The 14,042-nt window shown below is 40.8% G+C and overlaps 1 protein-coding gene across 4 annotated transcripts in view; it reads left to right on the top strand.

The window, feature by feature from the left end:
• Window positions 1-5,953, top strand: part of ELOVL7 (ELOVL fatty acid elongase 7) — a 72,481-nt gene extending 66,528 nt beyond the window's left edge. For all 4 annotated transcript variants that reach the window (XM_030843848.2, XM_030843838.2, XM_060295801.2 and 1 more), the window contains 2 exons: window positions 720-856; window positions 3,235-5,953. In XM_030843848.2, coding sequence (XP_030699708.1) covers window positions 720-856; window positions 3,235-3,444 — 347 coding nt within the window. In that variant the 3' untranslated portion in view covers window positions 3,445-5,953. The remainder of the gene's footprint in view (window positions 1-719; window positions 857-3,234) is intronic.
• Window positions 5,954-14,042: the final 8,089 nt, after the last annotated feature.

Below are 14,042 nucleotides of genomic sequence, written 5' to 3'. Positions count from 1 at the left end.
TTTAATGGGAGGATGGATACATTGTGATGCATTCATATCACGTAATACTACACAGCAATAAAAAGGCAATCACATGGTTGAATCTTAAAAACAGTATGTTGATTGAAAGAAGGTAGCCACAAAGAATACATCCTGTGTAATTCTATTTATATGAAGTTTTGTAACAGGCAAAACTAATAGTTGATGATGGAAGTCAGAATAAAAGTTACATTGGGAGGAGTATGTCCTTGGAAGGGGCACATGGGAACTTTATGTGGCATCAGCAATGTTCTATATCTTGAATTTGGTGGTGGTAACAGGTGTATACATATGTAAAAAATCATCAAGTTGTACACTTAAGATTGGTGTACTTTGTGTGCTTTATATATGTTAATTCTCACTAAAAATGAATTTGATTACTATTACTTAGCAATATATTATATTTAAAAAGAAGTCAACTTAGTTTGTTAAAGTAACCAAATCATAAGACTGTTTTAAGGTTAAGATATCACAGAATAAAGTCATGCTAATTTATTTTACAAGATTTGTATTTTAGTTTTACTAACTGGATGTATTATCCAGCTCCCTCTAATTTTATAGCTATTTAACAATAGAGATATTTCATATATAGTTTTCTTCCTAATAAAATTAAAGAAATAATTATACTAAAATTTCAGTTCAGACACAAATATGTCTCATTTTAAGGAACAGTGCCCCTATTTTACAATATTTTTTTCCAGGTGGTTTGGGAACATTCCATGCCTTTCTAAATACAGCTGTACATGTAGTCATGTATTCCTACTATGGACTGTGTGCATTGGGACCAGCCTACCAGAAGTATTTGTGGTGGAAAAAGTATTTGACATCATTACAGCTTGTGAGTAATTAATTTTCTTTAAAACCAGATATGAAACTAAACTGGAGTCCCTTGTCTTCCTTACGAATGAGGATACTAACTAAAGAGCAAAGTTTACAAAACACAGGGATATAAATTGTCTGGCCTCTTATGGCATCCCATCATTGTCCTTTCTTTGTTATGTGAACTTTTCTCAGGAACTTTATTGAAAGCAAAGCCTATTTGGTAGCCAAGAGGCTCAGACAATTAAACTAGCGTGGGTATCTTTATACTATTTTATGCATTTATATAAAATAAAAATATTTATGTTCAAAATTATGTGAACCTCATTATACATAATATTAAATTAGAAGTTAGACATTCCATATTCTAGATCTAAATGACCTTGAGGGAATGTAACTTTGAGAGGATTATGAGCCTTTCTGTGTGCCTGCCTATCTAGTCCTAACATTTATAAGTCTATTTTTCCTCCAACTAGTAAAAGTACTGTGGGAATTAAAGGTGTAGAATGGTGGTGTAATATACATATTGACAAAAGTGACAACACCCTAAATAACTAACCATAAGGAAATGAAGAAGTAAATTATTCTAATTCCTGCTTGGGAATATTACAAAGTCATGAAAATTATTCACGAATCCTTTTTTTTTAAGCATTTTTTATGATTGTAAAGTAATATGTCCTCATTGCAGAGAAATTAGAACATCTATACTGCATATAGAATTTTTTAAATTAATTTATTTATTTTTGGCTGTGTTGGGTTTTCGTTTCTGTGCGCGGGCTTTCTCTAGTTGCAGCGAGTGGGGGCTACTCTTCATCGCGGTGCGCGGGCTTCTCATTGTAGTGGCTTCTCTTGTTGCGGAGCACAGGCTCTAGAGGCGCAGGCTCAGTAGTTGTGCCTCACGGGCTTAGTTGCTCCGCGGCATGTGGGATCTTCCCAGACCAGGGCTCGAACCCTGTTTCCTACATTGGCAGGCAGATTCTTAACCACTGCGCCACCAGGGAAGCCCTGCATACAGAATTTTGTATCAGGCTTTTTTTTCACTTAACATACTCTTAAATGTTGTAGAAACTTTTTAATAATGTGGAAAAATACTTATATAGCAAAAAGAATACATGTTGTTCATTATTTTTTCAAATATGTTGATAATATTTACACAAACACACCTGCATAGAATGTTGAGGATGCTGCTTACACTTTCTAAGGTTTCATTTTCTCGTCTGCAAAATGAGAGGAATAATTGTATCTACCGCACAGGAATGTTCTAAAAGTTCCTTAAGATAATGCAAGGAGGGCTTCCCTGGTGGTGCAGTGGTTGAGAGTCCACCCGCCAATGCAGGGAACACAGGTTCGTGCCCCGGTCCGGGAAGATCCCACATGCTGTGGAGCAGCTGGGCCCGTGAGCCATGGCCGCTGAGCCTGCGCGTCCGGAGCCTGTGCTCTGCAACGGGAGAGGCCACAACAGTGAGAGGCCCATGTACCACAAAAAAAAAAAAAAAAAAAAAAAGATAATGCAAGGAAAGCTGATGATTATAACAGGAACAATGTGAAAATCTTAACTATGGTTATAACAGGATACATTGTGGGTATTTTTTTTTATGTATAGATTTTTTAATTTATTTTTATAGATTTTTATTTTCCAATAGATTTTTATTTTCCAAAATTTCCACAGAACGCATGTTGCCTTTTAATCATGAGAAAAAATATATCCAAAAAATCTGGATGTTAGCCCAAAACATGTCCCTTTTAAGACTGTGTAGAATGTTCTAGAACACAGAGCCCTTGGGCATCGCTAGGAGGGTCACCAATGCCCTCTCACTCCTTGCAGATTCTCTGCTGCAGTTGGCAGATAGGATGTATTTTTTATCTATGACGGTGGAGGACCGGTGGCAGATATGAGGACTTAGCGATGCTTTGGCTCCTACAAAATAAGCGGGGCTCTAATTAGAATGTTTTTATTCCCCTCCCCACCAATGGAAATATCCAGTCTACCAACAGGACAGAATGTTTGAAATCAAACTGCCCTAGAAAATTAGGCCATAAGGTAGTGGTCCTGTATGCATTTCATCGGTCAAGGACTCAAGTCAGAGACTGATGGTTCTCTGAGTGTGAAAGGGCTGCTGCACTGCCCTGCTCCAGGGACATTTGCATAGCTCCCCCTGGAGCTGTGCACTTTGGCAGGACTGAATAGTAGTTCCAAATTCCCATCTGCATTTTGACATTGTTCCACCCACTGTCATTCCCATAGAGGCTAGATTGAAAGATAAAATTCCCTGTCCAACAGTAGCCTGGATGTGGTTGGAGAGTGTTTAAACATAAGCAGACAAAGAATGCATTAAATAATTGCTCCATTGTGACTCTTCGTAGCTAAACAATACTTTTCATTCTTCCGTCTGTTAGGTCCAGTTCGTTATTGTCACTATACACATAGGCCAGTTTTTTTTCATGGAGGATTGCAAGTACCAGTTTCCAGTCTTTCTGTACATCATTATGAGTTACGGGTGCATCTTTCTGCTGCTCTTTCTCCATTTTTGGTACCGTGCTTACACCAAAGGTCAGAGGCTACCCAAAACAGTGAAAAATGGAATCTGCAAAAACAAAGATCACTGAAATTCAAGCACAGCATAAATCTATGAATAAGACTGATATCTTGTCTTCCTTGACAATCAAGAGATATTTCCATGTGCAGTGCATTTTGTATATTTTTCAAAACTAAGAGCTTGTATTTTTATGATAAGTTATTGGGGTTTCTGATATTTGAGAGCCCAAAGCTCCCAGATAACAGTCTTCTGATAATTAGAGCCTAAAGCAGCCAGTTTTTCAGCTGCTTTTAAACCTAATCTAAAGGTTTTATTTAACACATTTTGTTAGCTTGAAAGAAGGATGTGAAACAGTAGAGTACTCTTCAAAGAAGTCCAGTATAGATGAAAAATATCGTTAGATATTTTGAGCACGGACAGAGATCCATGCCGTACAGTAGATTCCTTCTGCCGGGTCTGGAAACCTTTAACTGTGGGCTCTGGCTTTGTTGCTTGTTGACTATATTCAGAAGACACTGTATTTACTCTAAACTTAAATTCCCATTCTAAAGAGCTAATAGGGCGAACGTTCAGTGTATTTTTGATCAGTTATCATTTAAAATCACTAATGGTAATTTTTAATGGATCTTTTGAGTAGCCGGCACCAGTTTTGCTTGTAAGACTTCCTCACAACGCTTTTGTTGTGTAAACTGTTTAAAAGTGACAATCCTTTAGGGTAATACATTGATGCACTTGAAACTAAGGTTAAGTTATTATTTTGAAAACAAGGTGATTTGTTCTGATGGCTTAATGAACACTTTGCTATCACCGTTTTGCAATGAACTTTGTATATTTCGGGAAAGAGGTGAATTTATCAATGGAAAAAATAGTTGTCTGTGGTGTTGTCATGTCACTTTCTCATATCATGGTTTAAAGGATTATCTTGGTTAAATATATATTGGTTAGATGTGTAAATGTTCATATCACTGGCACACACTAAATGATTTTAGACCACCCAGGGATGGGTTAAGGGTGGCTTGTGAAGCAACTGGAAGCAAATGGTGGCACAGAGATTATCCAGGCAAGATTTGGTGACAAGGGTCTCTCTCATAATGAGAGAGAGCAAGAGAGAGACTGTATAATAGTTATTGTTATAGATTCACTGCATGGAAAAATATTTTCCAGAATTATGAATTAATTAACAGCCTGGAATTCTTTTTCTCAACCTTATAAACTATATAATGAGGGACTGAAATTCATTCTGCATAGCTCTCATTTCTTTAAAATTGCTCCTTTCTAAAAGTCATATTTTCTTGTTGGAGAACCCAACTACTGATCAGTAGAGTTTTGCCCAAGAAACAGCAATATTTGGACATTTCTGAATTTTTCCACAGTGTTTTTTTTTCTTGTTCTATTTTACTTGATTTTGAAGGATTGCTTATGCTTGTATGACTGTAAGCAGTTAGTACCCCAGTAATTGTGTAACACACAGTGATACTTACTGTACAATAAAGGCTGAGTTTTTACCAACTGTAAACTCCTAGAGGTAGGTGTCTCCCTCCTAATCCATTAATCTGTACCATGGCCTTTTCTCTTCACACTCAGCAAATTAGTAAGGTTATTTGCCTTTAGTGACTTCACTCGCTTACAATATGAGAATTTGAGGGTTGATAAAAGGGGAGATTTCATTTTTTTTTAATAAATAGTAAAGAACAGGAGAGCAAAGCTAAAAGAAACAGCAGCTCTAATTTATTTCTCTGTGAGAGTCTCAGGGTTCCTTAAGTGTTTTCCTGTTTTTCTCTTCAAATCCAACCAGTGCTAAAATGAGGAGGTACGGTAGATGCTGTTACACATACACACAATTCCCAAAGACCCCAGTAGGGTAAAGACCAAAAGGAAGCAAAACTAAAAGAAGAGAAAACAGGAGAGTTTGTTTCTTCTCTTGCATACTTTCTGCCCTGCACTGTACAACCCCTCCTTGTCTCCGTGTAGTCTTTAAAATGTTTGCTGTGCCTGTGAACTAACAGCAACATGTGACAGAATCACATTCTACATTATATGAATAGGAGTGGAGAGCTAGAATGTTACATGAAAAGAAATCACAGCTGGCAGAGGTAACCTCCGTATGAACAGCAGCAGATTAGAATGGGTATCACTGGATGTAGGATTGGATGGGCCTTGTTTTATTAAACAGCTCTGTGGGTCACATAGAGTTTCTGCTGGAGTTTCATCCCACTTTCCAGGACTTCCTTGCCTTTGGGTTTGCTTACCTAACAAATAAAAAGGCCAAAAGGCCAGCTGCAAAATCTGGCTTATGACATAAAGCTCTATGAATCCTTTAGAACCTATATCTATATTACAAATAAATGCAAATGTAAAATTTTAAATATCTGTGGGACATTGCCATTTTACAGTCTTAATTGAGTAGAATTCTTAACTGAGCAAACTACATTGTTACATAAATTATAAGATTATGATGTTACATTTCTTCAATTATCCCTTATCTCTGTTAACTACTTTTAACGACTGTGGAAAACTCTGTGGATACTGTCAAAGTTTGGGTTTGGTTTTTGGTGTGTGTATTATAATAAATTTGTGGTATCACATGCACATGTGTGTGTCTTTCATTTTGGAATCTAACTGCATGTGTTTGCGTGGATGGATGGTTTTTAATATGAATATTCATTTAACCAAATCATTTTACACATTTGTTGTACACTTGTTATGTTCAGAGCCCTGTGCTAGACATTAGAGTGATACAAAATACAAAGATGCCTCCCGCATAGTTGGGACCTCCTGGAGCTTGCATGCTGGCAGAGGAGATTATGTTACAGGGAAGTATATGATTGTTACCCTATGATTGAAAGTCGTGGCACTTAGCAAGCAGGTAGGCTCCATGAAGGTATTTAAATTTGGGTCATGTATTTAAGATGTACAGGTTGTCAAAATGGGGAGTGGGTTAGTGGGCAAGGTGTTCTAAGTGAAAAGCAATAACAACTCAAGGCCCAGGGGAAGGAAAGCATTAGGAAAGTGTAGGGAATGGCCAACAGACCAGATTGAGCGAGGCACCTGTAGGTGTCACAGAGAGATGAGGCCAGTAGGGAGGAGGGCTCTGACACTGGAGATGTGCTGCTGCAGCATCCGCCCTTGATGCCTCAGGCAAATAGGAGCCTTCAAGGATTTGGGGGAGAGGAGAGGTATGACCAAAGTGGTACCCTAAGAAGAGTCACCTGGTAGGGTGGTGTGGAGGCATGAGACACTAAAGGCAGAGATAAATTAGTTGATTAGGGTGAGGGGAAGAGAGCTGGAATGTGTGACTGCAAAGAAAGAGGCTGATGTGAGAGAGCTTCTGATGGGAGAGTTGAATCTGGCAACTGATTGACCAAGGATGAGATGTGCTGCACAGTTCAGAGAAGCAGTGTGGGAGTGTGGAAAGGAGGTTGAATCTGAAGCTGTGAGGCATGGATATTAGATGCCAAGCGACCTTGAACAAGCCAGTTAACCTCTCTCAGCTTGTTTCTTCATCTGTAAAACGAGAATAATAGTACAAGTTCTCCTGGCTGGATTGTTGTATGGTTTAAATGAGATCATGTATTTAAAAGCCTTCTGTAGTAACTGGTGAAAATATGAAATAACATAAGCACAAAGAATACAGATCTACCAGACTTGAGTGGGGAGGAAAAGAAGGTGGATCCTTACCCAAGGGAGACCAAGGGTTTTGGTACCTCCACTTCAGGACGTAAGTATATGTGTTGATTGGGGAGGAGGTGGGGACAAAAGTTTTTCTAGACGTTTCCAGCAGATGCAATCACAATGCAGCAGGCTCACAACTGGTCCTGTAACACCAGCCTGCCCCAGAGAGAAGACCAGAGGGCTCTTACTTTTATGTGGCTACCTGGGTGTGGTCATGGCTTTCACTGACACCTGGTATCAGGTCAGGCTGTACTTGCACATATGGCCCAACCATCTTTACAAACTGCAGCACGCTTATCATCTAAAAGAGCATTTGTTCCTATATTTAAGCTGCAGCATTTTGAAAATATTGCTGTACCTTGTGTATATTCTAAAGCCGACAGGATTCAGTTAATTTAGGGGACAGTGTGGTTACTAAGAGAGAAGTCTTGGTACAAGGTAGTATTGGCTTCAAGTGCCCAGGCTGCCCAAAGGGACATTCTGTGCTTAGTACTTACAACTTCAGTAGGCATGATGTAAGCATCTGACTACCTGAATCTGAAGGCCGTGAGCACAGACCTGCTGCCTTCTATCTTAAAAGCTGCACGAATCTTGGTCAGCGTGTCTTCCGCTTGCTTTGTGTTATCGTGCCCATGAATCTTTTCCTTTCTTTCTTTTTATTGTGCCAAATATCCTACTTCAGGCCCAAATAGTTTTGCCCAGATGAGAGAATTATCCTTGGTCTTTTTGCATTTTGACGGACTATAAGAACCTTGTATCCAACTAGGCTGCTTTCATGGAGGGGAGCTTGGTGCAGTGGCTGAGAGCACTGACTCTGGAACCAGCCACCTGGTCAGAACCTGGCTCTGTCACTTATGAACTGTGTGACCCGGACGACCTCTCTATCTTAGTGTCCCCACTGAAAGTAGGAACCCTGGCACTACTTCCCTCATCAGTTCATTGTGGAGATTAGATGAGTTAATAGAGGGAAAACTTTTAGGGCAGTGCCTTCCTGCTGGTTCAGGCCAAAAACCTGAGTCATCCTCAACTCCTCTTTCTCACTCAACATCAAAGGCTTCCTCTTAAAGTATCGCCAGAATTTGACCACTTCTGGGCCCTCATCATGTCGGCCTGGATTTCTGAAATAGCTTCCTCTCTAACTCACTGCTTCTGCCTTTGCCTCTCTACAAGGCATTGTCCACAGAGCACCCAAAGTCATCTCTTAACATAAATTGATCATGTCACACTTACACTCAAAACCCACCAATGGCATGTGATTTCACCCAGAGAAAAAGCTGAAGTCTCTACAGTGGTCTACAAGGCCTTCCATCGTCTGTCTCCCCTGCCATTGCCCCTCAGTCCTCATCTCCCACTTGGCTCCCTGTGGCCCAGCCACACTGGCCTCCTTGTGTTCACTAGACTGTATGAGGCACATTCCCATCTTAGGCCTCAGGGTTTAGCTTTTGCCTCTGCCTCGGGGGCTCTTGCCCTTGGCTAAACCCCTCATTTCCCTCCAATCTTTGCTCAGATCTTGCTTTCTCAGTGAGGCAGGCCCTGCCTGCCCTGTTTACTATTGCAACTGGCACTCCTCTTTGCCTTGCTCTCTCTTTTTTTCCATACAGCTCTTATTACCTTCTAACATGCTATACAGTGTGCTTAGTTATTATTTATATTATTTATTGACTGTCTTTCTCATTAGAAAATAACCTCCTTGTGGGTAGACATTTTTGTCCGTTTTATTCACTGCAAGTGCCTAAAACAACGGCTGGCATATTCCAGGAACTCAAAAAATTGGTATTGAATGAATGCACGAAACACCAAATAGGTGTTTGCTATTGTTACAGGTTCTCTTCCTCTGCTCACTTTTTACTGACTTATTCATTCATTCAACAACAGGTTTTTTTTAAAATAAATTTATTTATTTAATTTTGACTGTGTTTGGTCTTCGTTGCCGCGTGCGGGCTTTCTCTAGCTGTGGCGAGCGGGGGCTACTCTTCGTTGTGGTGTGCGGGCTTCTCGTTGTGGTGGCGTCTCGTTGCAGAGCACGGGCTCTAGGCGTGAGGTTTTCAGTAGTTGTGGCATGTAGGCTCAGTAGTTGTGGCTCACGGGCTCTAGAGCACAGGCTCAGTAGTTGCGGCGCATGGGCTTAGTTGCTCCGCGGCATGTGGGATCTTCCCGGACCAGGGCTTGAACCCGTGTCCCCTGCATTGGCAGGCAGATTCTTAACCACCGCGCCACCAGGGAAGTCCCAACAGTTTGTTAAATACCTAGTATGTAACAGGTTTTGTGCTGGACACTGAACATAAAAAACAAGTCAAATAATAGCAATCCCCACAGAGGTTTACACTTGGCTAGAGGGAGACAAACATGTAAACAAGTCAAGTGATCCAGCTGCAAAAGTGGTGGTTTTTAATCTGCATAATGTAGGGACACAAAGGAGAGAGAGTTCTCCCTGGCTGACGGCAGGACTTCAGAAAAGGCTTGAAAGAAGTGGTAGTATCGTATGACTCATGAAAGGTGAAGGCCTGTTTGTTAGACAGAAAATGAAGACAAGAGTGTGCCCAAAAGATAATTCCAGGCAAGAAAGGGAAAGAAATGGCCTGCATGAACTCGGACGAAATGTGTAAGGTGAACCCAGTGTTTCAGCTTCAAGAGTGCAGGCCCAGGACCAGGATTGACTGGGATTCAGGAAGAAGGAACACATGGTGAGTTGTTTTGGCCATGTTGAGTTTGAGGGATATCCCTCCATCAAGTCTTCTCCTTTTCCTCAGGCGGTAGTGTGATGACTGTTCTTTCAAGGAGCTAGGATGAGGAGAGGATAAAGGGTAGTAGGTAAAGAAATGAGGGATTGAGGGAAATTTTCTTTAAAGAAGAAGATGCATAAACATGTTTATTTCCTCTAGGGATGGCTTGAGGAGAAGAGTGAAAAGTTGCATAAATACAGTGGGGAATGGATGTGCCTAGCCACAGCCAGAGATGTCAAATATTTCCCAGCCTCCAGTAGAGCCCTGCTGAGTCTGGAGACCATACATCTGTAGTGGTCTCAATGTGCATAACCGTGTTAGCCCACAATCGTGTGGGCACTGAGAAGACTTGCACTGACCAAGGTGGGGATTTGCAAGAAAGATGCAGCAGGACAAGGAAGGGAGGATGTTGAGAATGCCAGTAAGAGCAGACAAAGTGATGCATTATGGGAGCTGAAATCAAGATTCTCAAAGGACAGTGGTGCTTACGAAGCTCCTTATGTGTCTCATGCGGTGAAATCCTCACAATATCCCTATAAGATAGGTACAATAAGCAAGATACAGGTAAGGAAATTGATGCTGATAGCATTTAAGTAACTTGCCCAAGATCATGCAGTTATGAAGTGGTAGAGCTGGTGTGAAACCAAATCTGTTTGATTTCAGAGCTCTTACTCTGAACCATTGTGCTGTAGGGCAAGGAGGGGTTGATGGAATAAGGGAGTGAACTGATTTGTAAGTTCAACTAGGAACGATGAAAACCCAAAATAACAGTTACTTAAACAAGATAGAAATTCTTTCTCATGTAAAGTTCCAGAGATGTGCAGTCAGAGCTGAGCTGGTTACACTATCGTATCAAAGACCCAGGAACATCCTATCTGATGACTCTGCTGTATGTGGCTTCCACTCCATAGTTATCTCATGATCCAAAATGGGTGTTGGAACTCCAGCCGTTATATACACATTTCAGCCAGCATGAGAGAGGAAGAGGATAAGAGAAGAACTTGATCTCTCCATTTAAGGACAAATAACAAAAGTGGTAACTCGTTGGCCAGAATTTAGTCACATGGGTCACATGTAGCAGAAAGTAATCCGGGAAGTGTAGTTTTTATTTTAGGTGACTCTATGTCAAGCTAAAACCAGAGATTATAACTATGACTATGGAAGAAGAAGGTGAATGGGCGAGGGATGTAGGCTGTGGTCAGAAATTCAAAGTGTGGAGGGAACACTGTATGGCTCTGGAAGTGAGAGACTGACATAGAAACTGTATGCTGGTTATTGGAATTGAACAGATGAGGAAGTGGTAGGCATGGGCTGGATGGGTTGTCCATGTGAATGTTGAAGAGCCTCACGATGATGAAGAATCTTGGGAAACTTCCCTGGTAGACCAGTGGTGAAGAACCCGCCTTCCAATACAGGGGACGCAGGTTTGATCCCCCATCAGGGAACTAAGGTCCCACATGCCATGGGGCAATTAAGCCCGCGCCACAACTACTGAGCTTGTGCACCTCAACGAGAGAGCCCGAGTGCTGCAAACTACAGAGCTCATGCGCTCTGGACCCCGCACACCACAACTAGAGAGAAGGCCGTGTGCCACAATGAAAGATCCCGTGCGCCTCAAGGAAGACCCTGTGTGCCATGACTAAGACCTGATGCAGCCAAAAAAATAAAAGAAAAATAAATAAATTTTCAAAAAAAGATGATGAAGAATCTTGGAATAAAGATTAGCCAGGTGACAAAGTGCTCTGAATAGGGAGGGGTATATGGCCAAGAAGACAATAGATGACGGTAATGAGAAAAGCAAAGTGATAAAAGCCTCAAAATCTGGGATGTGCAGGACTTAGGTTCTTTTTTAAAATAAACTTCACAATAGTTTTAGATTTACAGAAAAATTACATGGTACAGAGAATCCCATAAATGCTTACCCAGTTTTCCCTATTATTAACATCCTATAGGGACTTCCCTGGCGGTCCAGTAGTTAAGACTTCGCCTTCCAATGCAGGGGGTGTTGGTGTGATCCCTGGTCAGGGAGCTAAGATCCCACATACCTTGCGGCCAAAAAACCAAAACATAAAATGAAGCAATATTGTAACAAATTCATTAAAGATTTTTAAAATGATCCACATCAAAAAAAAATCTTATGTAAGTACGGTACATTTGTTACAATTAATGAGCCGATACTGATACATTACTATTAACTAAAGTCCATACTTTATTTAGACAGATTTCTTTAGTTTTTAACCTAATGCTCTTTTCTGTTCCAGGATCCCATCCAAGATACCACTGCATTCAGTTGTCATGTCTCCTTAGGCTCCTCTTAGCTGTCATAGTTTCTCAGGCTTTCCTTGTTTTTGATGACATTGACAGTTTTGAGGAGTACTGGTCAGGTATTTTGTAGAATGTGCCTCTTTTGGAATTTGTCTAATGTTTTTCTCATGATTACATGTGTTGTTAGGTTTTAGGAGGAAGACAATAGAGGTAAAGTATCATTCTTATATCATATCAAGGGTACATACTATCACCATGACTTTTCACTGTTGATGTTAACCCTGATCACCTGGGTGAGGTAATGTTACTCTTTTTTTCTCCTTTTATACTTTATTCTTTGGAAGGGAGTGACTATGTAGTCATACATACATAAATTCCAAATAATTCATGCAGATACTTTGCCCTCCCCTTGAGGGCAAAGTATCTGCATGAATTATTTGGAATTCTTCTGCCTGAGTCATTTACCTATTCTGTCCCACTTATTCATTCTCTCATTTATTTACAGTAGTATGGACTCATGAATATCTACTTTATACTCTTGGTTATAATTCTAATACTGCCTCATTTATTTTGTTGCTCAAATTCTTCCAGCTTTCACCACTGGGAGCTCTTCCAGGTGGCTCCTGTATCACTTTGACATATCTCTACTTCCTTACTTTCTGGCACTACAAGATGCTCCAGACTTATCTTGCATATTTCCTGCCCCAGTCCTGGAATCAGCCAATTCTCCAAGGGGCCCTGGTTCCTTTGACTGGAGAATGGTATTAGAAACCAAGAGCTGGCACCGGGTGTACTCACTGCTACTGGGATGTCATTGCTTCTAGACCCTATCACCTGACAGAGCAAGGACGTATATGTGTGTATACTAACCAGTGCATATGCATATATCTATAAATGTTTCTATAGGTAACCATCTGTATCTACATTAAGATAAGCATAAGTTCATATTAATATCTTCAATTCTTTTTTTTTTTTTTTTTTTTTTTTGCGGTACGCAGGCCTCTCACTGTTGTGGCCTCTCCCGTTGCGGAGCACAGGCTCCGGACGCGCAGGCTCAGCGGCCATGGCTCACGGGCCCAGCCGCTCCGCGGCATGTGGGATCTTCCCGGACCGGGGCATGAACCCGTGTCCCCTGCTTCGGCAGGCAGACTCTCAACCACTGCGCCACCAGGGAAGCCCTAATATCTTCAATTCTAATCCATTACTAAATGGATCACTCTAGCCTTTGCTCCTTGCTTATCTGTAACTGCTTCTGAGAAACCTTGCCCCAACGTCTGCCATGTGTTTACTTAATAGTTCAATCCTAGTATACATGGATAGTGGTTTCAGAACTGTTAACCCATACCCCACTTGATCAACTAAAGTTTCTTTTGCCTTTCATTTACAGACTCCACTCATTTCCACAATGACTTACGTCAGCACCTTCCCCCCCATCCTCTTCAATGAGGTTGTTTCATATATTTGTAATAGATTATTTTGTCACGTTCTACCTTCTATCCTGGGAACCTCTCACCTTCTAAACAATTAAAAAAATTTTTTTGCCTCCTTTAAGGTTGACTCTTTGTGCTTTAAAGCTCTTTGAGTTTTGATAAATATGTGGTACCATGTATCCACCATCACAGTGTCACACAGGATAGTTTCACTGTCCTAAAAAATCCCTGTGTTTCGCCGGTTCAACCCTTCCCCACCCTGAACCCCTGACATCCACTAATCTATTTACCATCTCTCTAGTTTTGCCTTTTCCATAATGTCATATGAATGGAATCATGCAGTATGTAGCCTTTTTGGATTAGATAGCTTCACTCAGAAATATTCATTTAAGATACCTCCATGTCTTTGTGTAGTTTGATAGCTCATTCCTTTCTGTTGCTCAGTAATGATCCATTGTCCGGATGTACCACAGTTCTTTATGCATTCACCTGTTGAAGGACATCTTGGTTGCTTCCAGTGTGGGAGGATTATGACTAAAGCTGCTATAAACATTCACATGTGGTTTTTTGTGAGCACA

The sequence above is a fragment of the Globicephala melas genome, chromosome 3, assembly GCF_963455315.2.
Source record: "Globicephala melas chromosome 3, mGloMel1.2, whole genome shotgun sequence".
Classification (NCBI taxonomy): domain Eukaryota; kingdom Metazoa; phylum Chordata; class Mammalia; order Artiodactyla; family Delphinidae; genus Globicephala; species Globicephala melas.
This window is presented reverse-complemented; position numbering and strand designations above follow the sequence as displayed.